This window comes from Punica granatum, chromosome 4 (genome assembly GCF_007655135.1).
Source record: "Punica granatum isolate Tunisia-2019 chromosome 4, ASM765513v2, whole genome shotgun sequence".
NCBI lineage: Eukaryota > Viridiplantae > Streptophyta > Magnoliopsida > Myrtales > Lythraceae > Punica > Punica granatum.
In genome coordinates, this window is record NC_045130.1 from 637165 (window position 1) to 664965 (window position 27801).

The 27801-nt window shown below is 39.0% G+C and overlaps 5 protein-coding genes, 1 non-coding gene and 1 pseudogene across 15 annotated transcripts; 4 read left to right on the forward strand and 3 right to left on the reverse strand.

Annotated features, from left to right (window-relative positions):
* The first annotated feature begins 286 nt into the window (after window positions 1-286).
* On the forward strand, window positions 287-4247 carry LOC116205004 (AT-rich interactive domain-containing protein 1). Of its 7 annotated transcripts, XM_031537413.1 has the most exons (4): window positions 287-434; window positions 653-847; window positions 988-1912; window positions 2867-4247. In XM_031537413.1, exons 3-4 carry the CDS (start codon window positions 1238-1240, stop codon window positions 3749-3751), a joined length of 1560 nt encoding a protein of 519 aa, XP_031393273.1. In that variant the 5' UTR covers window positions 287-434; window positions 653-847; window positions 988-1237; the 3' UTR covers window positions 3752-4247. The 7 variants fall into 7 exon arrangements, with proteins under 7 accessions (XP_031393273.1, XP_031393278.1, XP_031393275.1 ...); XM_031537418.1 differs by lacking the exon at window positions 653-847 and having other exon boundaries at window positions 927-1912; XM_031537415.1 differs by lacking the exon at window positions 653-847.
* Window positions 4248-7827: 3580 nt separating this feature from the next.
* TRNAY-GUA lies at window positions 7828-7916 on the reverse strand. The gene is given in 2 exon segments: window positions 7828-7863; window positions 7880-7916. It is a non-coding gene; the product is annotated as a tRNA-Tyr (tRNA).
* A 239-nt stretch (window positions 7917-8155) lies between these two features.
* On the reverse strand, window positions 8156-10588 carry LOC116205519 (annotated as a pseudogene).
* Window positions 10589-12502: 1914 nt separating this feature from the next.
* Window positions 12503-14213, forward strand: LOC116205388 (LRP chaperone MESD). Its single transcript, XM_031537985.1, has 3 exons — window positions 12503-12853; window positions 13319-13447; window positions 13708-14213. Exons 1-3 carry the CDS (start codon window positions 12539-12541, stop codon window positions 13912-13914), a joined length of 651 nt encoding a protein of 216 aa, XP_031393845.1. The 5' UTR covers window positions 12503-12538; the 3' UTR covers window positions 13915-14213.
* Window positions 14214-15173: 960 nt separating this feature from the next.
* LOC116205386 (ATG8-interacting protein 1-like) lies at window positions 15174-17588 on the forward strand. Of its 4 annotated transcripts, none has more exons than XM_031537983.1 (4): window positions 15177-15434; window positions 16038-16919; window positions 17153-17179; window positions 17280-17588. In XM_031537983.1, exons 2-3 carry the CDS (start codon window positions 16038-16040, stop codon window positions 17153-17155), a joined length of 885 nt encoding a protein of 294 aa, XP_031393843.1. In that variant the 5' UTR covers window positions 15177-15434; the 3' UTR covers window positions 17156-17179; window positions 17280-17588. The 4 variants fall into 4 exon arrangements, with proteins under 4 accessions (XP_031393842.1, XP_031393843.1, XP_031393844.1 ...); XM_031537984.1 differs by having other exon boundaries at window positions 17283-17588; XM_031537982.1 differs by lacking the exon at window positions 17153-17179 and having other exon boundaries at window positions 15174-15434; window positions 17283-17588.
* Window positions 17589-20498: 2910 nt separating this feature from the next.
* On the forward strand, window positions 20499-20828 carry LOC116202749 (E3 ubiquitin-protein ligase RNF181-like). The gene has a single exon (XM_031534356.1). The coding sequence runs from the start codon at window positions 20499-20501 to the stop codon at window positions 20826-20828; it is 330 nt and encodes a 109-aa protein (XP_031390216.1).
* Window positions 20829-21190: 362 nt separating this feature from the next.
* LOC116205385 (glycerol-3-phosphate 2-O-acyltransferase 4) lies at window positions 21191-26823 on the reverse strand. Its single transcript, XM_031537980.1, has 3 exons — window positions 26333-26823; window positions 25709-26024; window positions 21191-22414 (listed from the first exon to the last, which is right to left on the reverse strand). Exons 1-3 carry the CDS (start codon window positions 26641-26643, stop codon window positions 21533-21535), a joined length of 1509 nt encoding a protein of 502 aa, XP_031393840.1. The 5' UTR covers window positions 26644-26823; the 3' UTR covers window positions 21191-21532.
* Window positions 26824-27801: the final 978 nt, after the last annotated feature.

Consider the following 27801-nt stretch of genomic DNA (forward strand, 5'->3'; position numbering starts at 1 on the left):
AGTGATTCCACACAAAAAAATTATTGACAAAAATAATTTTTTTTATATCTAGTGAGATAGCGTCATGTGATATATAATTACACAAATACCTTCTCCTTTCCTCGTCTCTTCCTCTCTATTAAATTGCCTTAAAAAAAAAAAGAGAGAGAGAGAGAGAGAAATTTTGAAACTTGACCAGAGCCCTAACTTAACCAACCATAGTGGTTACTTCTTAACCATAGTTAGCAAAATCATTTCAGCCCAAATATAAATACCTCCCCCCAATCCCACCCTTCCTCTTCACCAAGTCCATCCCCACCTTTCATCATCATTCTCTCCAGTGCCATGTTGTAAAAAAAAGAAATAATTTGGGTATGTTAGAGAGAGAGAGAGGGAGAGGAAGAGGGACGGACGGAGAATTCGTAGAGCCCAAAGCGCGAGAGGGGCCAACGACGGTACTGTTCTGCGCTGTGGCTCTCTCTATTTCCTTTTTTTTTTTTTCAAATTTCCTTTTCGTATTTTTATTTTCAGGGACATTTCATTTCAATTTCATTCAGTGAAAAAAATTTTGAAATGAAAACCTCGAAATGTCTCTCTCTCTCTCTCTCTCTCTCTCTTCCTTCCTTCTGTTCTGTGAAATTGTAAATATGTGCTTTGCTTCAATGCAATTAAGAGAGAGAAAGCGCGGGGGATGAAATCAGCGTAGAGCGTAGCGGAGGGCTTACCATACCATACTGTAGTGGCGGATGCTTCAAAAAATAGAAGCCCTAGATCGGTCTTCAACCTTCCCGCCAAAAGCAATCTCTTCGGACCTCCAGCCGGCCTTGCCTCCGATCTACACGGCCTCGATCTTTCATCTCGTTTTCCAGTATTTCCTCTCTCGCTCGACGAATCTACGTTTTGTTTCTTCGGTTGGTTGCGTAATGCCTTGTTTGCTATCTGTTCAGGTGCCGTTTGTCAGATTTACCTCCATTTTTCTTGCTTATCCTCGTCAGATGTCCATGGCAGGTCTTCTGAACTTCTTCTGAAGCCGGCTTGGCTGATAGCTTAGTGTGGCTGCTTGGTTTGCCTTGTCTGTGGTTTTCATCTCGTAACACTTTAACTCGAGGCGCTCGTCCGGTTCCCGTCTTCAGTTGCTTATCTGGAGCGCGAGGATCTGAACTGGTTTAGGCTGAGTTTTTTGATGTGTAGCCTGTATTTGAATGTTGAGACATGAAGTGCTGCTGCTTTAATCGCCCCCGTTCTGCTCTGGGAGGTTATGGAGTTCACAGGCGGGTTTGAGGAGTCTTTTATGGAATTTGGGGGATTGAATGCTGATGTGGATTTGGGTGAGACTTATTCTTGGGACGAGGTGAAGAGCATGGGCCAGGAGTTGGATGAAAGTAAGATGTGTGTCGAAGACCAGGATTCCCTTCCATTCGACTCGAGAAAGGGGGTCATTACTTCCGCTGGTGGTGATAATCTTTGTGATGAGGGCGATGCTAAGAGTGAAGTGTTGGAGGCAGATATTGATAAGAAATGCAACAGCCCCTCAAAGAGAGTGCACAATGAAATCAGTGAGGAGTATTTAGTCAGCTCGGTTCCGAAAAGGAAGAAGAATGTAGCGAGTTCCCCTGATGATGAGTTTGTGAGTGTGGTGGCCGATTCAGAGGGAGGGAACATGAGGAGGGACGATGATGTCATCTTGTTGGATCCGGAAGTTTATAGGAAAGAGGTTCGCCGTCCTAGGAAGAGAGACCCCTTTTGCAGAATGCTCGACTGGCTAAATGGTGTTGCAAAAGACCCTTGTCATCCTGCAGTTGGCTCTTTGCCCGAAAGGTCAAAGTGGAAATCTCAAGGGAGTGAAGAGCTGTGGAAGCAAGTGTTGTTGGCTCGGGAGGCTATTTCAATCAAAAGACATGACGATGTAGCCAGTGAACCTCCAAATTGGCAGGTACATGAGGCTGCAGAAGTTATTTTTCTCTTCTGCCCATTATACAAATACACTGCCTGCGACTTCCCAGCTTCTGTCTGTATGAATGCATGTGTATGACATTACTCTTGGCTTTATGACAGCAATACAGGAACCATTTAAGTGCAAATAGTTGTTGCCTGATGAGTAATGATTTGACCTGATTACTTCCTTCTGGATAAGCATCCCGTGTGCTCACTTCTTCATGTATTACCATAGTGGACTGAGAGTGCAGAAGACTTGCTCTCTCTTTCTCTGGCCTTTTTTTTTTTTTTTTTTTTTGCTGGTGGTGATAATTGTGCAGAATCCTTGTTTATAATTATATAGAGATGGACCAGAGTAAAAGAGTTCACATCTTCTGGATGCACCAAAAAAGAAAAAAAGAGAGATGACATTCACGTGCTTTGTGGATAAGATAACCTTGCTAGCTTATCATTTGGATTAGCTCCATCGTACATTCTGTTTTCCATTTGCTATTATACATATGGCTGTGCCCCATTGGTACTATTTGTGAAAGCTTCTTGTTTATCATCTAAAAGAGAGATGTTTTCCAGGATAATGTGAAGTCAAGGTTAGAATTGACATGCAAATGTGTATTTAATGTGCCGAGTATCTACAAACTAATTGGTCTTTTAACCTCTCTTTCTTACACTGCTATTCATGTGAAATGCAAATTAGCTTGTCCAAACCAATGCCTGCAAGGAACTTTCCTCCAAGATATTATTGGGTGGGAAATATCCGCCGGTCACTATAGTCAATTGCTGATGGCGCTTCCATCTCTTCTTTGTACTCATGAAGTGAAAACTACACATCAGCTGTATCTACACTCTGTATTCTCGAAGTGTTATTCCATTTTAGAAAAGAAGTATAATTTTTTGAAAGTATAATTTCTTGCTAAAGTAGATAAATATATTTATGGTTATGTCTCTTTTCCAGAAAATTCAGAAGATGCATCCGGTGATGTATGAGGTTCATTATGGATCCAGCTACAAATTTAGAGACAGGTCAAGAGGCAAGGCTAGGTCCTCTTCCGGGAAAGGGCTATCTCCTGGCCAAGCCTGTTCTGACTCATTCTCTTCGGGCACTCAAAGTAACTTGGAGAAAAGTCCCGATCCACACATGGCAAGGACAGAGGATCACGGAGATGGCAACATAACTTCTGATTACTCCACTGCAGATTCATTCTTTTGCATGCGTGCCCAACAGAAAGTTCCTGTTGGCCCCCAATTTCAAGCTAAAGTACCGGAATGGGATGAAGTGACTTCTGAAAGTGACTCCAAATGGTCAGGGACTCGTATCTGGCCACTGGAGAAAACTGAACACAGAAGTCTTATTGAAAGAGATCCAATTGGGAAGGGAAGGCAAGATTCATGTGGTTGTCAAATCCAAGGTTCGGCAGAATGCATAAGGTTTCACATTGCTGAGAAAAGAATGAAACTAAAACTTGAACTTGGTTCAGCATTCTTCCGCTTGAAACTAGATAAGATGGGTGAGGAGGTGGAACTCTCTTGGACGGAGGAAGAACAGAACAGATTTGCTGTCATAGTGAAGTCCAACCCCCAGTCACAGTATAAGTGCTTCTGGGATCATATGTTCAAAGCTTTCCGCAACAAGAGCAGAGAGGAATTAGTTAGCTACTATTTCAATGTCTTTCTTCTAAAGCGGAGGGCATACCAGAATAGATTTACTCGAGACAGCATTGACAGTGATGATGATGAATCTGAAACTAATTTTGCTGCGAAAAGGGTTGATAAACAGGAAATCAAGCCTTCAAGCTCCATCTTTTATTCTCCTACAAAGCCAAATGCAAAATTTAGATAGGAGCTTGGTCAGAAGGTAGCGAGTGCTTTTTCCAAGACGTGTAAATTCTGGGCCTCCTTGCGAGTCGTAATTTTGTTGCCGTTTCATTCTGGAGAACAAGAAGTTTGATTTTGAGCTCTTGGGTACAGATATTATCACTCGAAAATCTGGACATTACTGGGCAACTTGACTGCCTATTGGAAGGTATAGTTGATTTCATCATTGGCGACAAAGTAGGTTTCAGAGGTTTTTGATGCTGATTACGGTGATTTTGGTTTCTTCGGCTTTCTGTCTTTAACATACTTGCTGTTGATTAATCTAAACTGCAGAAGACTGGGTACAGGTACCGTCAGTTAACTTTTGCACTCTTCAATTATCTCTCTTTATAAGTACTTTAGATTTTGGACCAGAGAAGATAGCCCTTTTTAGATTATAGATGCTTGATGGTCATTGTTGGAGTAATTAAATTGAATTCTGCAGCTCATTTGGTTTCAGTACTGCCAATTCTTTAGATCCTGTATTACATGTTCCAGCATTTACTTTCTGCGTTGGTTTTAGTTTGGGTTATATCTTGCGTCTAGAATTAACAAGAAGTTGGAATTGAGATTGGAATCGGAGGGGATTGAAATAGGAATTCCGTATCAAAATTCTTTGCTTGGTTGGACTTCTAAAGCAGGGCATATTAAGATTTTCATTTTTCCGCTCCTTATAAGTACCAAAATGCCCCTCAAGTCAACATAAATTGTTAAGAGTAATATAATCTAAATAAAAAAGTTGCCCCGTTGCTGCCATTGGGGAGGCCGCAGCCAACACCTACTGATGTCGCCGCCGCCCGTGGACTTCCACCCTCATGGCTCTAGTCAACCTCTTTTGGTCGGTCTCTGCACGGCGAGGTTGGATTTGGCCGCTTGGTGGTCATATCTCACCGGAATAGTGAGATTTGGCCGTAGTGAGGGTTAGTCAGAACCCCGAGTGGCCACAAGAAAAGTCTAGGGGACGGCCTCAGGCTTGCCCTTGGTTCGGGAGTTCAAGGCCATTTGAGCAGGAGGTTGACTCATAGAGGGTAGGGGAGGGCCTACTAGGCGCTCCTTGGCTCAGAGCTCGGGGGAGGTCAGTTTGGAGCTTCTAGGGTGGACTTTGATGTGCCGTGGCGGCGCCGGAAGAAGTCAGCGATGGGCTGAGATGAGAGCACTCTTCGTAGTTCGCCTAGTACTCCAGCTCTAGGCTGGGGGTGATTTGTGAAGCCTTGGCTCGATGGTCATTTTCGCGAGTCCCCATGGACTCGGAATCGGAGCATTGCGCCAAATCTTAAGTTTGGGCCCATCTAGCAACCGAATATGGGTTTTGTTATTTCGGGCGGAATTCGGTTGGCTATGCATTTGGATTCTGCCTAAACAAATTGCCCTTGAGGTGTTTGGTTTGAGTATTATTAGATTACGAAAAGTTGAGATTACAAGGATGTTTAATCACGGAATCATTCATTGGATTATAAGTCAATATGTGATATTGTTTAGTTCAAGTATTGTTAGATTACAAGAAGTTGAGATTACAAGGTGTTCAATCGCGAAATCATTCATTCGATTATAGGTGGAAATGTGATATGACTGCGTTTGTTAAATATATTGAATTACTAAGAATGTAGGTGATAATATGATGTTACCCTTAAGGGGCGCTTTGGTTAAAGTGTTATTGGATCACGAGAAGTTGAAATTACAAGGATATTTTATCACACAGTCATTTTCTTTGGATTACAGGGGGAAATGATGTTATATTTAGTAAATATATTGAATTATTGGGAATGTAGGTGATAATGTAAGGTTACCCTTAAGGAGCATTTGGTTCTGAGTGTTATTAGATTACGAGAAGCTGAGATTACAAGTATATTTAATCACCAGAATCATTTTCTCTAGATTGTAGGTGGGAATGTGATATTATTATGTTTAGTGAAGGGAGAATTACATAAATGGTTCTATAAATTTGTTGTTTTTTAAGATCAAGTTCTATAAGTTTTATTTTGGTTTTTTCAGTAAACTTGTTTGGTTTTTTGATATAAAATTTTACTTTACTCAATTCAACTCTATTCTTCTCCAAATTTAATATTATAATAATTAATGTTTTGATTTTTTTCTTTATTTAATAATAATTTCTCACTCATGTTTTTTCTTAATTATTTTTATAATCAATTTTTTAATATAAATTCTTCATCTACTTTCACGTCTATATATATATATATATATATTACATTTGTAATCATTATACAAAATCAAAATAAAGTTAGATCATGATCCAACTCAAAAGCCAAACACAAGCTTAGATACTTATGATTTAAATTGTGATTGACTATTAACCAGTGTTGACGTTGACGTAAACGACGTTAAATCTTTTGTAGCTGTATTTAAAATTCCCATGTAAAAATTAAAAGAATTACAATGATAGTTTTAAATTTTTTTCATTTTTTGAACTTGAGTCCTATAAGTTTAATTTTAGAAAAAAAAAGTCTTAAATTGTTTCAAAAAGTGAGAGACTTGGTTCATACAATCGATAACAAACGATGATGTGGACTTAAAGTCGTAAAAAAGCTTATAGTTAGCAATTAATACATCACATGTGGATTAACTATTGCACGCAATTTCAGAAAATTCTTAGAGATCTAATAAAATAAAAATTAGAAAAGAAAATTTAAAATTTGAATGAGATTAACCAAAATTAAATACAAAGTAGAAAAAATTCAAGAAAATTGTAAAAAATCAATTTTTTAAAAAAATATAAAGGAAAATTTTAAAAGTTTTAGAAAAATAGAAGAATAATTCAAAATAATTACATAAATTCATTAAATTTACGAAAATCTTTTTAAAAATAAGAAAATATAGGAAAAAATTCAGAAATAATAAAAAGTTAGGAAATAATAAATAAGAAAATAAATATTTAAAATAACTATATAAAAATAAAAGGTAGAAGATAATTTTCAAACTCGTGGAAGAATGAGAAAGGGCTGGGTAATTACCAAAATGTTGAATAGGGTGTGGTCGTCAGAGGCTCTAGTCGGAAGGGCCCCCTTTTCTGATCCTTCCCCCTCCTTTCACCCTCTTTCTTTTCCTTAAAATTTTTGGAATTTTTTAAAATTTAATTTTTTTGAATTTACTGTATTTTTTTAAAATTTTTAAAAATATTTTATAATTTTTTTCATTATTAAAAATTTAAATTAAAAATTAAAAATTTTAAAAAATTTCAGAGCATTAAGTCCACGTCATCTTCTATTAACAATTTAGAATTTTTTTTTTCCAAATTGAACTCATAAGATTTAAGTTCAAAAATGAAAAAAATTCTTGAATTTAATGGACTTATAGGTATTTTAAATACATGCGGAAAATATTTAATGTCATTTATATTCACTTTGACACCGGTTAATGGTCAGTCACGATTTGGACCATAAGTGTATAACGAAACAAATGTTTAGGACTGAAACAACCAAAATGAAACTTATAAGACTCAAAGTCAAAAAAGGATAAATATATAGTACAATTTTCGTAATTCTCCCGTTTAGTAAATATATTGAATTACTACGACTATATGTGATAATATGTATTATTTAATTTATTTTTATGTGATCAGGTGTAGTCCTGTGATTGTAATCTCGTTGTAATTGGAGAATTCTGTTTATTTCATTTGTAAAGTTTTTATTGAGCAAGGCTATAAAGTTTTAACTAAAAAAAGTGATTATAATGATTAATTCTGTGATCAATTGTAAAATACGATGCAAAGTTCGATTTTTTTCCTTGTAAAAACCCACTTTACATTGAACCAAACTCCCCCAACTTCTCAGTCAGGAAAAACCCATCTTTGATGGTTCGAAATTTTGCCGAAAAGCGGTTCGAAATCCCAATTTTCTCGTGGGATACAATCTGTTCTCTAAAAGAAAATTAGAATTTTAAGAGAAAGTCTACTCTCTATTCTGAAATTTTAGTAAGATCAAATAACATCTTAGTGAACAAAGTATCTAATTATCGACACTAAATCCAGCTTTAGAAAAAAAAAATTGGGAGAAAAAGCGTAAAGGTCCGCAAAAATATTAATAAAAAATTAGTAAAAGAGGACTATCCGGCTTGCCGGATTCGAACCAGCGACCTAAGGATGACAGCATTAGACAAACTACAGTCCTCCGCTCTACCAACTGAGCTAAAGCCGGGCTTGAGTCATTGATTTCTTGAAAATAATAAATATTTCTGTCTATAAAAAAGGACGGACAATTTATTATCTATCAAACAGAAGTTAATTTTTTTTTGTTTTTGTTTTTTGGGCATAAATGACGGGACAATTAGCAAAACCAACCGAAACTAAGTAAGGTTTCCGCCTGCAATTGTTTCCCTCATACATATATGATCGAGCATTGAATATACACTTCACATCCACCCGGGACAACTGTAATAGCTAGCATGATAATATGTATAAAAGCAGTATATTGCTTGCAGTAATAAACAGAGCATTACAAAGGATATGCTACGATGGTCGGATAAGAGAGATTCACATAACCGTCCTGACCTCACTAACATTATATAACAATCAATCGACTACCGAGAGAGCAAGCTTCTTAACAATGCTTTTTCGAGGAATTTTGGGGTGTGACGATTTTTCAGTCAACATTCGCCGGCTGCATGTTTTCAGCCTCCTTCCTCAACTCCTGAAACAGGACGGATGGCAAATACCTCTCCCCGAAGCTAGGATGCACGGTCTGAGATTAATCGTGCACTAGAGTATCAATCGGATAAATTGCAAAGAGATCCACTTGAAGAGAGAGCATACTTAAATTTGAGTAGGTGCAGGCCCATATAGGAAATGAATCTGAAGCTTACCACAATAAGCATGCCTTTGTTCTCGAGCCTCCTTGAGAGTCTCAGCGCTGCAACCGTGTTGGCCCCTGATGATATCCCCACCTGCAATGTCGAAGATGGCCATGACCGTATATATTCAACTGAATATAAAGATTCTGAAACCGGTAGGGAATAAACGACCCCTCTCATGCAGGTTAGTTAGTACACAGAGTAGAGACCAGCCAGATGTTATCACATTAGGGAACCGACTGAACAGGATATAATAAGGTATGGGCCCGTGCACAGAATGACAAGAGAGGATGTTTACCATAAGCCCTTCCTTTAGTGCCAATTCCCTGGCCATATTCACTGCCTACCTGCCTCAGAAATTTGATGCTGTCAATTATTATGAGGTCGAACGAGACTACGACAGGTAATTTCTATCCCTAGAAGGGGCAAAAAGGGGAAAAAAAGAGGGGAAATATTTGGAGGATCTATTGCACCCACCATGAGGACTTCCTCCATTACATCCATGTCTAAGATATCTGGCTTGAACCCAACACCATTTCCAGTAATGTGACGAGGGCCTATTAGATAAGAAGCACTATCAGAGAGACTGAAATATCACACTTGCAGCTCCAGTTCTGCCCAGCCACAAAAAAAACTGTGAATCTCTTTTTATCCTCCTGCTTCTCTTTTTTTTTTTTTTTTGGGCTTTCCCTCTGTACAGCTGAAGTGAGATAAAGAGAAGGAACAGAATTTTACCTGGTTTCCCTCCACTGAGTATAGTACTCTCGGCAGGCTCGAGTCCGTATATCTATCATCGTACCATGGATAAGAAGAAGCATGAGCAATGTTAAAAAGAATCTTTTTTTTTAATGATGCCCAGATAAAAATCTTGAAAGATAAGAACAAGTTGCTTAACCTTGACATTCGGATTCTGTGATTTCAGATATTGCCCGACACCATAAACAGTGCCACCGCTGCCCATCCCCATCACAAATATATCAACATGCCCGCTCGTATCCTCCCATATCTCAGGGCCTGTGGTCTCAAAAGTGCACCTGCTTTTTCCATTTATTATTGGTCATTGCTTAATGATCCCTAGATTGAATGACCACACTATCTGAAAGATAATAATATGTCCAACTAATTAAACATTCTATTAGGGAACAAGTTGGGGACTAAGCAATAGCGATGTTACCTGAGTATTGGCCTGATTAGAGAATTGTTGCAGCATGAAAGCATTTGGGGTGGACTCCAGAAGCTCGTGAACATTCTTGGCAGTCCCACCCATCCCTTTGGTGGGATCAGTGAGGATTAAGTCGGCTCCAAATGCTTTCATGGTGACCCTCCTCTACAGGCTGGTACGTAGGAGGGCATGGTCAGGACCATCTTGTAGCCTTTCATTGCCGCCATGAAAGCCATGCTAATGCCCATGCTCCCAGACGTCGGTTCTATCAGAGTCGTCTAGTAAAGAGCATTTGCAAGAACTGAACGAGAATTATATCAGATGATATCCTATCCTCAAGAGACACGACAGACAGATGTTGAAAAGAATAAGGAAAAACAGAATTATCTTACATTTTCAGGAGTGATTAAACCTTTCTTTTCAGCATCATTGATCATAGCAAGGGCAGGCCTGGAAACCGATGTAACCCACAATTCATCATCATCATCATCATATTGAGCTAGGAAATAGGAATATTATTCAATCGAAGGAAACAAACGAAACAAAGCAAGAGACACCGTACTCGTCTGTTTCTTGTCAACCACAGCTTCAGGCTTCAGGCTTCAGGCTATATGAAAAGTCTAAATGGCATGCACATGCCAAATGAAAGCAGTTTTGGTTATTGTTTTAGCTCACTTAACCTCGGAAAGAGGAATGGCAATGGAATGTTACCTGTCTTTGATGCTGGCGGTGGGTTGCATCATTTCTTGCTTGACAGCAACATAAGCTCCGCATCCTTGTGTGATTTTGTTGAGGAAGACCAGAGGAGTCCTCCCGATGAGCTGGAAGGCAAAAAACATCGAAAGAATTATTATTAAATGAGAGAAAAAATAAAAAAGTAATGATTATGTTGTTGGATTGATGGAAGAATAGAGCGGAGTGAGGAAATTTATTATTAAAAATTGAAAAAAAAAGTAATATCGTGTCGTTGAAAGTAAATGAATAGTTGGAAGAATAATATTAAAAAATTAATTTTAATAATGGTCAAAAAAAAATATGTGAGATAATTTATTATTAAATTGAAGAAAAAAATAAAAAGATAATGACTGAGGATCTCCTTCCCATTCATCAAAAGAGGATCTCCTTCCCAATTTTTATTGGGATTCGTGGTCAATTGTCGCGGGAAGGTGATCGATCGAGATTTCAGGATAACTTAAAAAATAATTTAATATTCTTACACACTGTGAATTTTTTTAAAGTCTATTTCCCTTTTTAGTTTGTCCAGCCGATCAACCTAAAGTTTCTTGCTCTTATAATTCATGTATAGTGTTTGGGTATTTTTCTCCGTATTCACTTTTGCAGTTGACCAATGTATTCATTTGGATATATTGTTGAATTGAAAGAAAAGTAAAGTGGATAAGAAATGAAGTCCCCGTCATCTATCTGGGGTACGATTCAATTCATTGGGTTGTTATGAAACATGTGGTCTGGTGTGGTAGAGGGGTGGGCCGAGCGAGGCAGATTTAAGAACAGAACAGCAAAGCTAGCTAGCAGGGAGGGAGGGAGGGAGGGAGCGGAGGAGGAGCTGATAATGGATGATAATGATAGGGAATGATAGGGATTGGGACCTGAGAGACACTGCGTTTGGTTTCCTCATCAAAGTTCGTCAATGCCCTCCTCCGAACTCATAAAGCTTAACTTGCACGTCTGAACCTGCGATGTCTACTCAATCATCAAAACTGAAATTCAATTATTTTTTGGTGTGATCAGAACTCGTACCGATAAAACATCGACTCTCACTGCTCTAACGAGCACTTTTTATGGAACTACGATCAAGCTTTTCTTTCTAGATGAAACGAAAGAGATTTTGCAACCTGGGCAATGCATTGATTCATAAAATGTCGGGTTGAAAAGTCCCAATCTCTTCCAAATCAGGCTGCAGGGTAATCCCGTGCATGTATATGGAGGGCCTCATATTTGACTCGTCTGGGGAAATGAAAATTTTCGAGAGACGCGCAAACTGACCATGTTGTTGGGGGGTACTACTACTCATCTAATTCACTTTCCATGTTTTTTTTTTTTTTTGGGGGCACGCATTCACAAACCTTCTTGCGTGGGTGAGTTTCTCAATTTCTAATCCCAACCGGCAATCAAGCTAAACGTGCAATCTGATGAGCCATAAAAATATTGACTAGTTTTGCGCTTTTTTCTAAATATATCACAAGTAGTATATAAATGCACAATTTCAGATTGATTACACGACGTCAATTATTCCGTTAAATATAATAGTTAGCGAGAGTTAACGATGCAATGTAGTATACCATGATTACACGAGTGTCACCCGATGTCGTTAGCTCCATGTTAGCTGTTATCGTCCAAGGTCTACTCGTCCAATTATGTTCTATCGTGTGGCACCGTTAGCTCAATGTTAGCTATATAATTACAATTTGACTAAATAATTTATATTTTGTTAAATGAATAACTAAACCTAAAAGTCATCCTATATAAAAAAAAAAGTGAAGCTTGTGCTTTTATATGTTATTTCCGAAGGCCGTATACATTTAGAAAAAAAAAATGTAAATGTCGTGTATTTTTATATTATTTTTCAAAAGTGATGTTATATTTAGAAAAAAAATGTAAATGTCATGTATTTTTATATTATTTTTCAAAAGTGACGTTATATTTAGAAAAATATATATATAAGTGCGATGTTTTTTTAAAGTAAATAAGCGAAAACATAAAAAATATATATATACTCTGATCAGATCTGATGATGGAAACCTATATATATATATATATAAAGAAAAAAAAATCAAAGAAAGAAAGAGGATGAAGAACCAAAAATCTTCTTTGCTTGCCTTCTTCTTCTACTTGTATCTCCTCGTCCTTGCCTTGGCCCCGATCGCCGAGGCCGGGCAACGGCGGGTCCACATCACCGACGACCTCGACGGCGTCGTCGATGACGAGGAGGACGAGGACTGGAAGCAGTGGGGTCAGAGATCCCGCTCCGCCCCCCCGGATTTGGATCCCCCGCCCGACTTCTCCAACATGGACTTGTCCCGGGTCCAGGAGGAGACGATGAAGCGGCACGTCGGCCCCACCTTCGGCTTCGTCAAGCTCCGCTTGGGTGTTCGCCGGAATCGGGTAACACCCCCATTCCCACTCCCAAATCTCGGATGTTCAAAAAGCTCTCTATCCTCTGGCATAGATTATTGTTGCCATTGCATTGGTAGATTTCCATTTTGAGTCCTAATAAATACTTCCATCTGCTTCAGGCCTGTAGTTTTCTTGAATTCATTTGTCAAGTTAGCGTTCTGAGCCTGAAAGGCCCCATTTTTGGTAATGAGAAAGCACGCACGGAAAAGGAACCGATCGAGTAGATTATTCTATTGCAGAAATGCCTAATCAGTAGCTATTCAGGGCGAGTCAGTAATCAGTGGAGCAGCATTATTTTAGCAATCATCACTGTCAAACATGTTTGGTGGCTAAGCCGTACAGCTTAATGGAGTTCGGTTCTCAGAGTCATGTGTCGTTCTCTTATTTTGCATTCCAATTGGTGGTTGCCCTCAGTCGAATCATTCTGATGTGCCCTTGAACTCTGATCTCCAGGACACCGTGTCCGAGATTGCTACGACATGGAATAAAGTTCTGAAAACAGGAGGTGTTGAGGCGACGTTCATGGCTGTCGATCTGAACACGATAATGTTTACCTTGATGAGAGGGCAAGACACAATGGAGGTATGCAAGGCTAATTATACTTGCATTGCTCTCTGTCTCTAGTTACCGGGTTTTGATCCTCTTGTTTTAGGCAGGCGTGCGATTTGCTTATGCTTTATGAATAAATGGTGTCACGATAATATTCTTGTTTATGGAGGAGGGATGTGATTGATATAGCTTTTGGTGGGAATAAGTTTTCCTGCTTTCTTGGTTTTAGGGAACTACAGAGGTTAAGAAAATACTTGGAGATGCAAACTTATTGCCATTTTTTTTTGCCGCAGCTGAAGGAGTTCTTATTGGACCAGCAGGAGGCATACGAAGTAAAGATCGGGGACAGAGCTTTCCGACGGCCTGGAGATCCTTCCCTAGATGAAATAGTGAAGAAGCTTCACGCTGAGAAGCAGAAGGCAGACGCTTTTCCCGAAGAAGAAGAAGAAGAAGAAGAAGAAGAAGAAGAAGAAGATCGGGAGTCAAAGGAGGAGTTGTAGTGCCATGCATGTTGATTTACAGATGAGGTTCCTCTATTTAGATATCTCAAAGCCAAATATTCTTTAGGACATTGGTTAGTTAACAAAATCTGATCTGATATTTTTTTTTTGTTGTTTTTGTTTTGGGGGTTGAGCCCAAGTTAATAGAACTGTCCTGCGCATCGCATACTATATGTTCTTCCCTAATACCCCCGGGAAGCAAGAGACAATATACAGAAGGATGGGCCATTGATAAGAAATGTCATTCACTGTGGTTATTTGCAAGACCCATTTTTATGATCACTGATTCTTTTGAGTTAGCAAAGTGATTGCAAGGTCCGAGGGCTCTATAGTTCTATGCGTTGTCTGGAACTGGAAATGTACTTGGATTCCACGATCTGATAACTCTCAAGCTCATGACTTAAGCCAGCTTGACAATAAGTCAAATTTTCCTTCCTTTTGTATGTTTGAGGGTTATCCAAAGTTCGATGTACCTTTTATGAATTAATACAACTCTTATCTTATTTATCAAAAAAAAAAAAAGTTCTATGCGTTGTCATTGGGGAGTTAAAAAAGAGGATTAGTGGTGTCATATTGATTGGGTGATGGTGCAATTATGCTTAAAGCAATCTCTACATAGATGATCATAATTATGAAGAAATTATCGATGATATATGTCAACCCCAGTTTTGGCCCACAGAATTCTTCTCTGTCTCTCTCTCTCTCAGCAGAGAGAGTTGATGTCCATAACATTAACATTCAAGTGGCAGATTACCAACTCTCTCATCCGTCGTATACCTCTCTCATGGGGTAATTGATGATTTGTCCCACCATTTTGATTTTGGATGTTGTCCCAACATAGGACTTATTCCTCCACTTTAATCAATAAAGCCATCAAAAAGATCTCTCTCTCTCTCTCTCTCTCTCTGTGACAGACAGACACAGTTAGATGAATTTTTAGACTTGGGGAGCTTTGAGTTTGAGTGCACAACATTCCTTCCTCTCCGCGGACGCTAAGTTAATTAAATTATAAAGAGAAAGGATAAATAAGATAATACCGATAATGATAATGTTAAATAATAATCAATTTAGTGAGCAATAATAAAATATTATAACAATGATAATATATATATATATATAAGTAGTTTATAATTATAAAAAAAAATGTAAAAGAATTAAAAAGCAGCAGAAAGAAGGACCGCAGAGGAGAATACCGACCAGATCCGGTAATCTGCTGTCTGTCTATCTAACTACCTCCGTCCAGAAACCTCAACTGGGACTGGACCCGCCGGTTTCACCCCTATCCGTTCCGTTCATGCCTGAGAATTATGTTATTGTAAAATTATATAAAAATAAATAAATAATATTTTTAAAAAAAAAAAAAAAAAAAGAAGCTCGCTGGCGCACCCTTTCTCTCTCTCTCGCGCACACCGATTCCCGAGGCAGTTTCTTCTTCTTCATTCTTCTCCTCCTCTCTTTATTCTGATCGAATAAGTTCTTATCTGAAGCGGTTGTCTCCACAGCCTCATCCTCTGGCTCAGGTGAGGATCTGAGCTTCTTAACTTGTCAAATTCTCTCTCCTTGTACTTGCTGCTTCTGTTTTTTTCCGCTCGCTGCTGCTGCCTGCAGCTGATTGTTTTCTGTTCCTATGGTCGATGTTGTTTGTTGCCATCTGATTCTCTAATTATTCAGGATGGATTAGGACTGTACATATGCATATATATATATATATATATTGTTTCGGGAGTTTATTGGCCTTTCCGGGGTCCTGTGAGCTGAAGCTGCTGATTTCTGTGAGATTGATTGGCTATTAAAAGTAGTTTCATCTCCCGTCTTGTCTGCTCCTTTTTCTAGATTTCAGTCAGTCCCTCGGTCGCTATAAGTTGAATTTTGGTAAAGGCGTTGGCTTTGCTGGATGATGAATTTAGCACTCTTTTATGTGTTTCTTTCGAGCTTCTTAATTAATTCTGCAATCTGGAGCTAATTGGTCTCTTGAATTTGATCGGCTCCAACTGAGCACTGGCACTTCCGTTGTAGATTCTGGCTTCTTAATTGTTGGGCTGTTTCCTCCTTGGGAATCCTTCTGTAATGTTTCTTTCAATTAGTATGTTATGGTTATTGATCAATGCCCATGAATTCTGAAGATGGCAGATAATGAGGGGTTCGAAGAATCTAATGCTCGCGGAAATGATTGGGAAGTCGTGTCGCTTACCGCATCAACCTATGCAGCCTCTCCTGGTCCAACAGAAGTCGAATTGAAGGATGACATCAAGGGGGATACCCACAACCCAGATAAAGCAGAGACTTCTAATGCCATGTTCATATCTGGACACTTTGGCTTCCATCCTGCACAGCATGATAATCTACCCCTTGAGATTTCTGATATTGATGTTCTGGAGAAACAAGGAGGCAAAGACAACATTGCGTTTGTGGACGCAGCAGCGCAAGGTAGATCTAGTGGAAAGGTTGAAAAGGATTGGGTTCTTAAAGGGTTGAGTGTACCTGATGAGTTCCCGGGACTGCACTTTCTCGACGAGAAGAGCATTGGGTTATCGATCCATGGATCAGCATTTGAGGACGGCAAGAGTAATCTGCAAGGTTTGAAAAATTTGACTGAGAAGGAGCAGAGTTTTTATAGTTCTGCTGCCTTCAGTTCTTTTCAAGGTGATACAGCTCTTCGAGCTCCACCTAACTATGTAGAGGATATCTCTGCTTCCGAGGCAGTTGAGAATATGTCTGTTTCCGAGACAGATGAAACTCCCAATTCGCCTCCAGACTTGTCTGCAGACATTTCACACCAACCCAAGAAGATAAAAGGAGAGAAATCTGGTGGATTTGACCTCCCTTGTGGAGCTTGGTGGAAGAGAAGAGCTGCTTCCTTTTATGCCCATGCGAAGGAGGCAAACGCATTTTGGTCGGTCTTCGTTGCTGCAGCCGTGATGGGTCTTGTGATTCTCGGGCAGCGCTGGCAGCAGGAGAAGTGGCAAGTTTTGCAGCTCAGATGGCACCTGTCCATCAACAGTGAGGTATGTCTGGTGATCCTGTTATCATTCTTCTGTAAGACTGTAGTATTCCAATATATATCCCAAGTTTACTTGGTTTCTAATTGAACTGAATATCATGCTCATTGCTTAAACTGCCGATTCTCTTCTATATATGCATAAGTTTCTGGCTTGAGATTTATTTGAAAACCAAATGAGTTTGAGCAATGAATATATGAGCTTCTCTGATAAGTCTCCTCGTGCTGGCTGCTCTGCAGTGACAGTGTCGATGCCGAACAAAAATGGTATATTTAGACGGCGCATTTTCCATGCGATTCCTCTGTTCGATTTTGGTATCACTGGCATGTTGCATCACTAATATGAATGGCAATGACCTTTTGACAGAAGAATGGCAGCAAAGAGATGGGGAGTCCCTTGTCTGAGATGAAAGGCGTAGTGAGTGGCCAACCTTGCTGTTCTCTTATTGAGGGCGGCTCCAAGTGAGATGATGACGAAAATCAAGAGAGTGAGAGAGATGATAGAGAGCTGTTGTAATTTGGTGCTTGTGATTGTAAATATTTTGGTAAAACAGAAAAACTGCACCAGTAGGAGTAGTAGTACGTACGTACATATTTGAACTTGTGATCTCATCTGTGTTGCTTTCTTCAAGTCAATTGCTATATATGGTGATGGTGATGGTGATGGTGATGGTGAGGGTGATGGTGATGGTGATGCTATTTCTTCTCTCCATTCTCATCGGTTTAGTTACAGTAGTGGTAGCTTAGTGAACAAGGTAAAGAAGAAAAACTAGGTTTTGTTTGTTCAGTAAAACATCATTATATCACCTTCTTTGCCACTCGATAGAAAACCAGACCTTTGCCTGCTGAAGAAAATCAAGTCGAAGGGAACTGAAGGTGAGCATATTTAGACATATGGGGCAATGATTGATGGACGTGGAAACTACACGTACAATTAATAAATGAAATGTGCCAAAGTGAAGACACATAAGTGCACGCTTTTTTCTATATATATATATATACGGAAAATTATACATTTTGTCCTCTAAATTTAATTGCTTTCTTATTTTAGTCCTTCTTTCTATTTTTTTATCATTTACATCCAAAATTTTGGCAGCTTTTATGTTATAGTCCTTTTCCTTTTTCTTAGTGTGTTTTCATCCAATTCGTTTGCTTACTTTTCTGTTTTCACCATTTTATCAGATTTTTTATTGGAGAAATTTTTAATTTTGGTCATCAACCTTTTGTAGCTACTTTTTTTTTATCCTAATTCTTTTTTTTAGTGCATCTTTTTTCTTGATATTAGACGTTTTATTATTATAATTTTAATACTTAATTTTCCATAAAAATGCTCATACAACATTTTAGAAATAAAATATTTTTTAATTTTTTTAAAAAATAAATTAAAATAATCAAAGCAAAATCGTGAATCTATTCGAGTTAATGAGAGCGAGTGAGCGTATAGGTTATAGATAATCTTGGCAGGGGCAGTTTGAGTTAGAATCATAAGTACCTGAATTTGCAACCAAAGAAATGAAAAAAATATAGAAAAAATAGAGGCAATTGTACCTCGATAGTCAACAATCATGTTTGTGATGCAATGAATGATATCGTGAATCGCAATGATGACTGTGATTGAAAAGAGAAACGTTGATAGATCTATAGGCTTGTGGTGACCTCTACTAGGATGGTGGTGCTCGGCATCGTCCCCTACCATCGCCTCTCTCCTTCTCAAGTTATCATCTTTCGTTTAACGATTGGTACCACCTGAATTGTTGAGGTTACTTATCCCTCAAGTTTCAAGTAGATTCATATGCTTCACGTTATTATTTTAATTTATTATTATTATTTTAATTTTAAAAAGTAATTGTTTTTGGTGGACTAAAAAGAATGAAAAAGTAATTTTTATTTTCATATATGTCATGTTGGTAAGAAATTTAACATTGAGGCAATATTTGACAAACAAAAAAGAATTAGGATAAAAGAAATAGTAAAAAAAGGTTGAGGACCAAAATTAAATTTTTTCTTAATAATTATTTTGATAAAAGGATCTAAATAAAAAAATAATCAAAGCTATAGGACGAAATCGAACCAATAAAGAGGAAAAGGATTGAAATAAAAAAGCAATCGAAGGTATAGAATGTAAACGATAAAAAAATTGAAAAGTAACATATTTAAAAGATCAAATGTATAGTTTTCCTATATATATATACACACACGCTAGATTGATTCACTAGATAAAAGGTTCACCGCGTGCATAAAATATATTCTATTTTTTGGTATGCACCATAGTATTTGGAAGCTCAACGGTTCCCAACTAATTCAGTTCGAGCCGGGTCGGCCCACTATGTGATAAATTGTAAATTATTCTATTTTTCAATTGGTTATATATTCAATTGATAAGTTCAACAATATAGCTAAATTATATCTAATTTATTGGCCAAACAAAATTTATATCTATATAATCTTAAATATATCAACTTGAAAAAGAAAAACTATTGATATGAAGAGATCGTCATTTGAAAAACTTTTAGAATCTCAAAATATATTATACACATTTTTATGAATATCTAAGAATTAAAAGAAGTATCATGTAAGATTTTATCAGAAGATTATTTAAAATAGATACTCTAAGAGCCCCAATAGGCGGTCAAGTCGAATGGACCTCAACTTTGCCATCATATGTGTATATATATATATATATGTATGTATGTATGCACATGAAACGGAAGACCTAGACGTATTCAAGAAGGGAGTTTTCAAATTATTCTTTTCCCTGCATATCTTTTGGGGTATGTTTGTTGAGATACAGATATGCACATACTATAATGTAAAAAACATATATATATATATATATATATATCATATGTTTAAATAGAAACTGTAATTTTGGTGTAGGAGAATGGATGGCGGGTAATTCCGCCGTGTGCTCCAATTTAAGGTAATTTCCTAGATTGATAAAACGAATTCCAATTCATAATCAGGCAAGTGCCAGAATCAGATAGTATATATCGATAATATATCGCTGCCGAAAAAGAAAAAAAAAAGGAAATTAAAGTGATCGAGCAAATTAATGTTTAAGCCGGTTTAATCTCTACTTATTATGAATAGCCCTAAGCCCTACAAGCAAATTCTCGAACACCAAGGCAACAACAATTTCTCTCCCTCTCTCTCTCTTTCGAGCGAGTCCTTTCTCTACGCACACCAAATGTTGCCAGAACCGTATTGCAATGTGATCGCGGATCCATCGGCCTTCCCTTCACCTGAATGTGGCGGGGTCGACTCTACTGACCCAGATGAGGCCAACTTTTACGTCCGAGCAGTGTTCGAGTACACGTGTGATGGATCGCCGCAAATCGAGGAGGAGGAGGAGGAGGATGATCAAGAAAGAGAAGCTAAAGCAGGAGGAGGAGGAGAAGATGACAGTTTCTCAGTATCTGATGTGGAGGTGATCACTGAGCGCGAAGCTCAGCTCTATATCCCGCACAACCTCCTGCTCGATAAATCCTGGGGGCCGCTTGTGCTGTCGAACGTACTCTCTGCCATGAGCGTGCCTACACGAGATCACGCATTTTTCACAGATAGGATCCTCTTTTGTGCCCGTACGATGGCGAGCAGTTCCCTCCGGCAGATTCATGGCACCGAGGTTCTCCCGATGTTGGCTATAATCAGGTGCCACTTGAATGAAGTTGAAGAACGGGAGGCGGCCACAGGGTTGGGATCCTATATGGACATGTTCTCAATCAAGGGGCCGAGGACGGTGACAGTCGAGGGAGAGGCCGAGAGGTGCTGCATCTGCTGGGAGGATATTCTGGTGGGCTCGGAGGCTGCAAGGGTGCCATGTTCCCACATTTATCACCATCAGTGTATCTTGGCATGGCTCCTCAAGACCAGGACTTGCCCTCTGTGTCGGTTCCACATATTGTCAACCGATTAGAAGAAAGCTTCTGTGGGCAGCCGGGGAATATATCATATGCAATCCTCAGTAGTCAATTCAAGTTGGAAAAGGTCATGCCTAGCCAATGTTTTGCAACTGATGAAACCCAAGAGTTCGAGAGCCGTTTTCTAATTTGTCATAACACGGTCGAGTCTTACTGTAAAGTTGAGTCCTGCTGATCTTAATGTGAGCAAAGTTCTTTACTTCGGATATTTGCATATATTATTTTGGATGTGGAGGTTCACATCGCGGCTTCACAGCATCAATTGCTAATGTTTAATGAGCACAGTACAGTATGCGTGGTACTGCGCCCATAATATTATATATTCAACTGTGATCTGAAACTTCAGGAACGAAAAAACTGATAAAAGAAAGGATTGCATATATAAGAACAAGAAGAAGAATATCCGTGTTCGTTGCGCTCTTAATGGGACAGATGAAGTTGTGAGATTGTTGGATTATTCGAGAATCACTATAACATTAAATCGGAAACTGTAACGAGCTCAAACTCAGGGCGATCAGTTCTGCACGCTTTGGCTTCTCACTCTCCCACCATGACCAATCGATAGTCCATCATCAAACAAGTACCCAGTAACCCAGCTAGCTACCTTTACCGTACCATCCCATATCAAGGCAGATCCTTATATAATAATAAACCAACCTCGGATATAATTCCAAGGATTACCATCGGCCCAGCAGCGAGATCAACCTTTCTTCGCACTGTACATGGACTCAACCTTCCCATCATTGCCCCCGAGCAGCAGGTACTTGTCCTTCCGGGTCAGCGACGTGCGCTCAAACCCAAGCACATCGCCGAGCACCTTCTGCACATAATTGGCCACTTCGATCGGTGACTTGCCACCTGCCTTGCACGTCATCTCCTCAGGGATCCTGTCGAGGAACGTGGCCTCGTAGATTGGCCTGGGGTTCATGAAGAAGAAGTAGGGGTCCCAGAACTTGACTCCACGGACCGTGGTCCCGTGGAACATGCTCTGCTTGCAGTTCATTGCGACGGGAACAATCCTGTCGCTGAGCTCGGCAAACAGCGCACTGAAACGTAGGAGGAAAGGCTCCCGACAGGTGGTCCCCTCGGGACAGACCACCAGGTCGCCCTTCTCGAGGAGGGAGCGGATACGGGCAGCATCAGCCTCGCGATCGCGCGTGAGGGCGACCGCAGGGATGGGGGAGAGGAAACGGGAGAGCTTGCTGACACTGTAGGTGACGCAGGAGACCTTGCGGCCGAGGGCAATGGAGATGATAATGGGGTCGAGAGCAGTGCGGTGGTTGCAGACGTAGAGGTTACCAGGGGTGCCGGGGGAGGGGGGAGGGGGGCGGCGGCCACGGATGACGAGGTGGATACCGAGGAGCTCGTAAGTGTAGCGGACAATACGCTCGGGGAGGGGAAGGTTGAAGTAGACGCGAAGGATGGAGAGGGCGAAGCCAAAGGGGAGCCAAAGGTAGGTGATGAGGGCGTTGAGTGGGTCGGGACGCTGAACGAGACGACCGTCGTGGAAGATGATTCGGCTCTTCAGCCGGTCCAGAGGGGCCCGAGTCGCCGACTTGCTCTTCTGCACCATGTAGCCTTCCTGGAATGTTTTTGACATGATACATGCATGAGTTAATAATTAATAAACCACACGACGACATTGATATTTACTATATCTAATTTTTCAAGTTCAATGAAAACGTAACACTTAAAATCATATAATATTACAACTCTGGTGCATAATATGGCTTGATAAATATGGGCCGTGGGTTTGAGATTAAATATACATATATATATATATAATGCATTAATTATGATATACCAACAAAGCTAAATTAATTAATTATATGGATGTAGAACGAATGCAGTCGTGTCGATCGTCCATTTCCATTGCATGATATATTAATTATTTTTATTTTTCTTTCGATGAATGCACGATGTATTTAATTAGAGTGGCCATATGCCTGTCAAACATATTTTTTGAACACAACACTCGAAGCTGTAAGGGCCATTCCGCCAGCTGAGAAAATGAATGATTTTGCAGAGTTTGCTTTGATCGCAAAGCTGAATTTCTAGTTAGCCGCCGCTAGCTGAATCTGTAACTAATAAATATATATATATATATATATACACACGTATATATATTCATATTCATTTTATTTATATAATTTAATTTAATGAAGAAGCAAAGTGAATGATGCCTGCCTAGCGTGACCGCCCGGGAGTAATAATCTTATTTCCACGACGGGAAGAAGCTGATGCACGATACCACCATGACAGGTTAATATTCTATAATGGTCCCGGGACCGCCTCCATCCAATGTATAATAATATTAACTTGTACCGCAGTATATAAACTCAATCAACTCCAGACTACCCAAAGTTTGCATTATTTATTCATATTAATTAAGCAACGACCTCATTATATCAAATAATTTATTTTTTTATTTATTAAATTAAATTACCCATCTGTTAATGATCCGACGTCTATCTTCTTTCTTTTCTTTTTCTTTTTTTTCAATATGTACCTTGATATTATGAACTGGGATTAATTCTGAGTAATCTATCTTCTACCTATCTATTACTATTATAGGTAAATATTGAGAAGAATTGGCTGAATCCTCACCCATACATAGTGAGGTGAAATTGATTGAAATAAATAGTCATATACAAGAGTCTAAATATAGAAGGTAGTTCTAGATATGGAAACTAAACTGTACATAGCAAGCACTGATGATGATGATTCATGCTAATCTTCTCTATTAATACGGATAAAAGGAGAGAAGGAGAGGGTTGTGGGATCCATTCAAGAAATGCACCCTCTATTGTGATGAGGGTAGATAGAGGGTGATGTCTCTATATATGTTTAGCATGCATCGACCTCCAATCCCATGCACACACAAGAGCTGCGGTGCGAATTAATTTTGAGATCAAAACATCGTCTCCTTCATATATTTGGATTCATTAAATTTTGACCGTAATTCTGAATTAAATAAATAATTGAATGTCGTATCTACAATGTCTTTTTCGAGAAACTACTGATTCCTCGCACCGTAGTTCTAATTAAAATAAATAATCTTTTGGTTTCTACATGTAAACTTTTTGAGGCTCAACTTTAAACCATCGGGTTGACAATTAATACAACACAAGGGGTGGACGGATGAGTTAGAGCTTAGAGGAGGCGGCTAGATTTTTTTCTCTTCCCCCTCTGTCCTTGTTGGTCAACTACTACAACATTGCATATATATATATATATATACACACACACTCATAAGATAAGTAGGAGACTCACGGCACCGAGTGATCAGGGGCAACTAATTAATCTATATTATTATTTATTCATTAATTAATTAATGAAGCAGATCTCCTTCATTACCTGATTACTCATTACTGTTACTACTCGTCATTGTGGGATATGGTGAATGTATAGACACATACAACCGATAGGATAGGATAGGATAGGATAGGCGGTCCGTTCAGTCCAGTCAAGGGAAGTTCAATGCAGGGCAGCTTCACCCAGAGTCACACGTTTTCCGTCTCTGTTTTATGCCATAAATATTTCATTTTATAAATTTTATGTATGGGAATTTTCTTATCTTGAAAAGAGGATCACCTCACAAGTCAAGTGTGTGAGCTGGGGGGCTGTTGGGATGGTTAAAGACGGTGGGACCCCTGGCCAGGCCTCTTCATTTTCCTTTTCCTTCGCTTCCTTATTTTCTTTATTTCATTTACGGACCGTTTCGTTCTAGTATTTTATATCACATGAAAAGTTAAAATGCAAGGAAAATATTTAATTATGCAATCATTTTTCTAGAAATATAAAACAAGAATTATGGATTGTTGCATTTGCTAAGTGTAATATATTATGGGAGAATGAGGAATAACATAATTTTTTTGGGGAATAGTAATAAGATAATATTTAATTAACTTATGAGTGTTGATAAGTGAAACCCGAAATATTTCGAGATATCACGTGTCATAGGAAAAAAAAAAATCTTTCTGACCTATGGTAGGAAAATTTTAACCGGAGACCACTTTCCGGATTAATGCTGCGTTTAGTTTCAAAATAGGATTTTAAAATCAGATTTTTATTTTTAAAAAATAGTTATATTTTATATGAATTATTTTGTTTTGTTGTGAAAAAAATGATATAAATGGGATCCACTTTTTGACTTTATATGAGTTATTTTATTTTATTATTGGTATAATTAAGTTAAAGTTGTGATTTTAAAATCACATTTATAAATCAAACGAGCTATAAAATTTTCCGCCCAAACACATGCAAATAAAAGTGGGAAAGCATGGATTTTCCTCGGAAAATTGGAACTTTCCCGTGATCTAAACTCTCCCTTATTTGCACTTGGGATCCCGCCTCGATTTACCAAAAAAAAGCCCCCATACTTTTTTTGCTAAATACTTTATTTCATTTATTTATTATTTGTAGAGATCAAATAAAACATTAGCCGCAAATTTAATTTTTTGTTACAAGCAATTGTTTAGCTACATTGATCATGAGAATGATTTATAGCCAAATTATTAAATTCCATATCTACTGTCACCTAAGCAGCTTTTTAGTTAAGAAATTCCGTATAATTTTCAATTTCCATTTGCTATTTGTGTGCGTGCGTGTGTGTACACACGTAAATATATATGCTACCTTTTTCGCCCTTCCAGTTAATTTATTAGTTCATTATTAGTAAGCTTAATTACTTCGCATCAGAAGAATTTCATGTACTCATCCAGCAAGAAGAATATATTAATTCTTACTTGCCAGCAACTTCATATCATGCATGATTACTTGAATCCAAAGGAAGTTAAAATTCGCATGTAATAAATAAATAAACAAACTAATAAAAGATTATTTAAGGATGATTAGTAAGCGATCGAGAACGGACCTTGCAAATGGCCATGAAATCGTGATCAGTTTCGCGATCCCCGATCCCGAGATCAGGCACTGCTTCTTCACCAAATTCCTTCACGATGGCGAGACGCTTCCGTTTCCCGACTAACACGCCGGGCTTCTTTACGAAGCCCGTGGCCTTCTTAGTCCTCAGGTCCACCTCGATCTCCGTCCCCAAAACCTGGTCTCCGCCCAGGAAGTCCTTCACGAACGGCTCCACCATGATGGTGGGGTTCGCCGTCACCACCACCTTCCTCTTGCACTTATCGAACACTTCGAAGCTGTCCGATCTCACATCGGCAGCATAAAACCTTTTATAGCCAGCCACACGATTAGAGAAAATTAATTAGCAATATAGTTTAACGCCCTCCAAATGCAGTTTAATTCACAGCAACCATGCTGCTTCATGTACATACATAGTAATAGTATATTGAGAGCGTAATCGAGGATTTATTCACATCTCCCAGCAAATTTCTTCGTCACTTTATCAGATCATAGTTCCTTAAAACTTATTCTATAATTCGTAAGTAATTTCACCAAAAATTAAACAACTGCGCCAGCTGTAATTAAAGCTCCGATAAGTAATCAAGGCCGTTTGGACGCAGTATTAATTAAGTACCTGGGAAGGACAGCGCGAGACGCGAGCTCGATGTCACGGACTTTGAGGCCGGCGAAAGAGATGAAGATGAGGATCTGAATGCCGAATGATTCAGAGATGAAGAAGTAGGAGACAATAATGATTGGCACGGAGAGGAGCAGGATGAGGCCGCGGAGGAGGCTCCCTGCTTCGATGGCCACCAGCATGAAGTACGGGAACGAGCTGCTGGACAACAGGAGCGTCCCGTCGAGATCCGCAGCAATCGACTCGTAGGCCGAGCCGGTGCACTCGGCGATGGTCGGGAACTTCCGCCTCTGCTTCGGTTGGGACATTGAAATTACGGCTTGCTCTCGATTGAACCTCTCTCTCTCTCTCTCTCTCTCTCTCCCCCCTCCTTCTTTCTCTAGCTTTGAGTTGGGGTGTTTCTCTCTCTAGATTTTGACACAGGGAGGGAAGGAGGAGAAGGGAACGGAAGGGAAGGGAAGGGGGGTACTGAAGAAGAAGAATGGCCAGGGAAGAAGAGGGAAGGGAGGGGTTTTAAATAGCATGCCATGCCATGCCATGCCGTGCCGAGCCGAGCCGAGCCGAGCCGAGGGAAAGCTGATCAGCTGAACTAACCTGGAATGACGAATCTGAGTCTCGGGCGACGCGTGCGGTCTGTTTCTGTTTAGAATTTCTATCGGGTGTTTCGACTGAATTGACCACTTTGCCCATTATTCTTTTGGTAAAGATTTTCCGTTTTCCCACTTTCACTTAATTTGGCTCAGGCAGAGGCAGGAAGAGGGGATGTCCTTCTAGATAAAAATTCGCTTGAACTGAAGTGGACTGAATTTGAGGAGCTCGTTCTTCTCAAATAAAATCTCCACCTTCGATTTTTTTCGAGTCTTCTGAACGAAAAAATTTCATATAGTGAGAGATTTATCTCTTAGCGAAACGACCTGACTAGAACTGAATTGCAAAAACCCGTTAGGAATTTCGAATTTTAAAACGCACAACAAAAAATTTCTCGAACAATTTCACGATTTTACTCTCTCTATAGAACGTATGTCTAACCAATTTTCCCACAAAGCTGATATTGTAAAAAAAAAATCATTTATATTCTTACAAGAATTAAATCAATGGAAACTGAGAAGTAATTAATTTATGATGATAATTAAAAAGGAAAACAGAAATTAAGGAGAATACGAAAGAGATAGATAGTAGTCTAATAAATGTTTCTCCCTACCACCACCCGTTTTTAATTAACATTGTCAGAGTTCAAATCCGCAACCACACCGGACGGTGATAATAAGAGAGAGGGATAAAAAAATGGTACACACAAACAATAAATGCATCTTGAGGAAAAATTGGAAGTGAATGTGAAAGTGAAGGAGTTTGTTAGATGGAACTGTGCCCACATCTCTCGCTCGCTCCATGACATTGTTCTTATGTAGCAATTAATTAAGTTGACGACTCGCGAATAATTATCGAAGCTTCTTTTGTTCTTTATC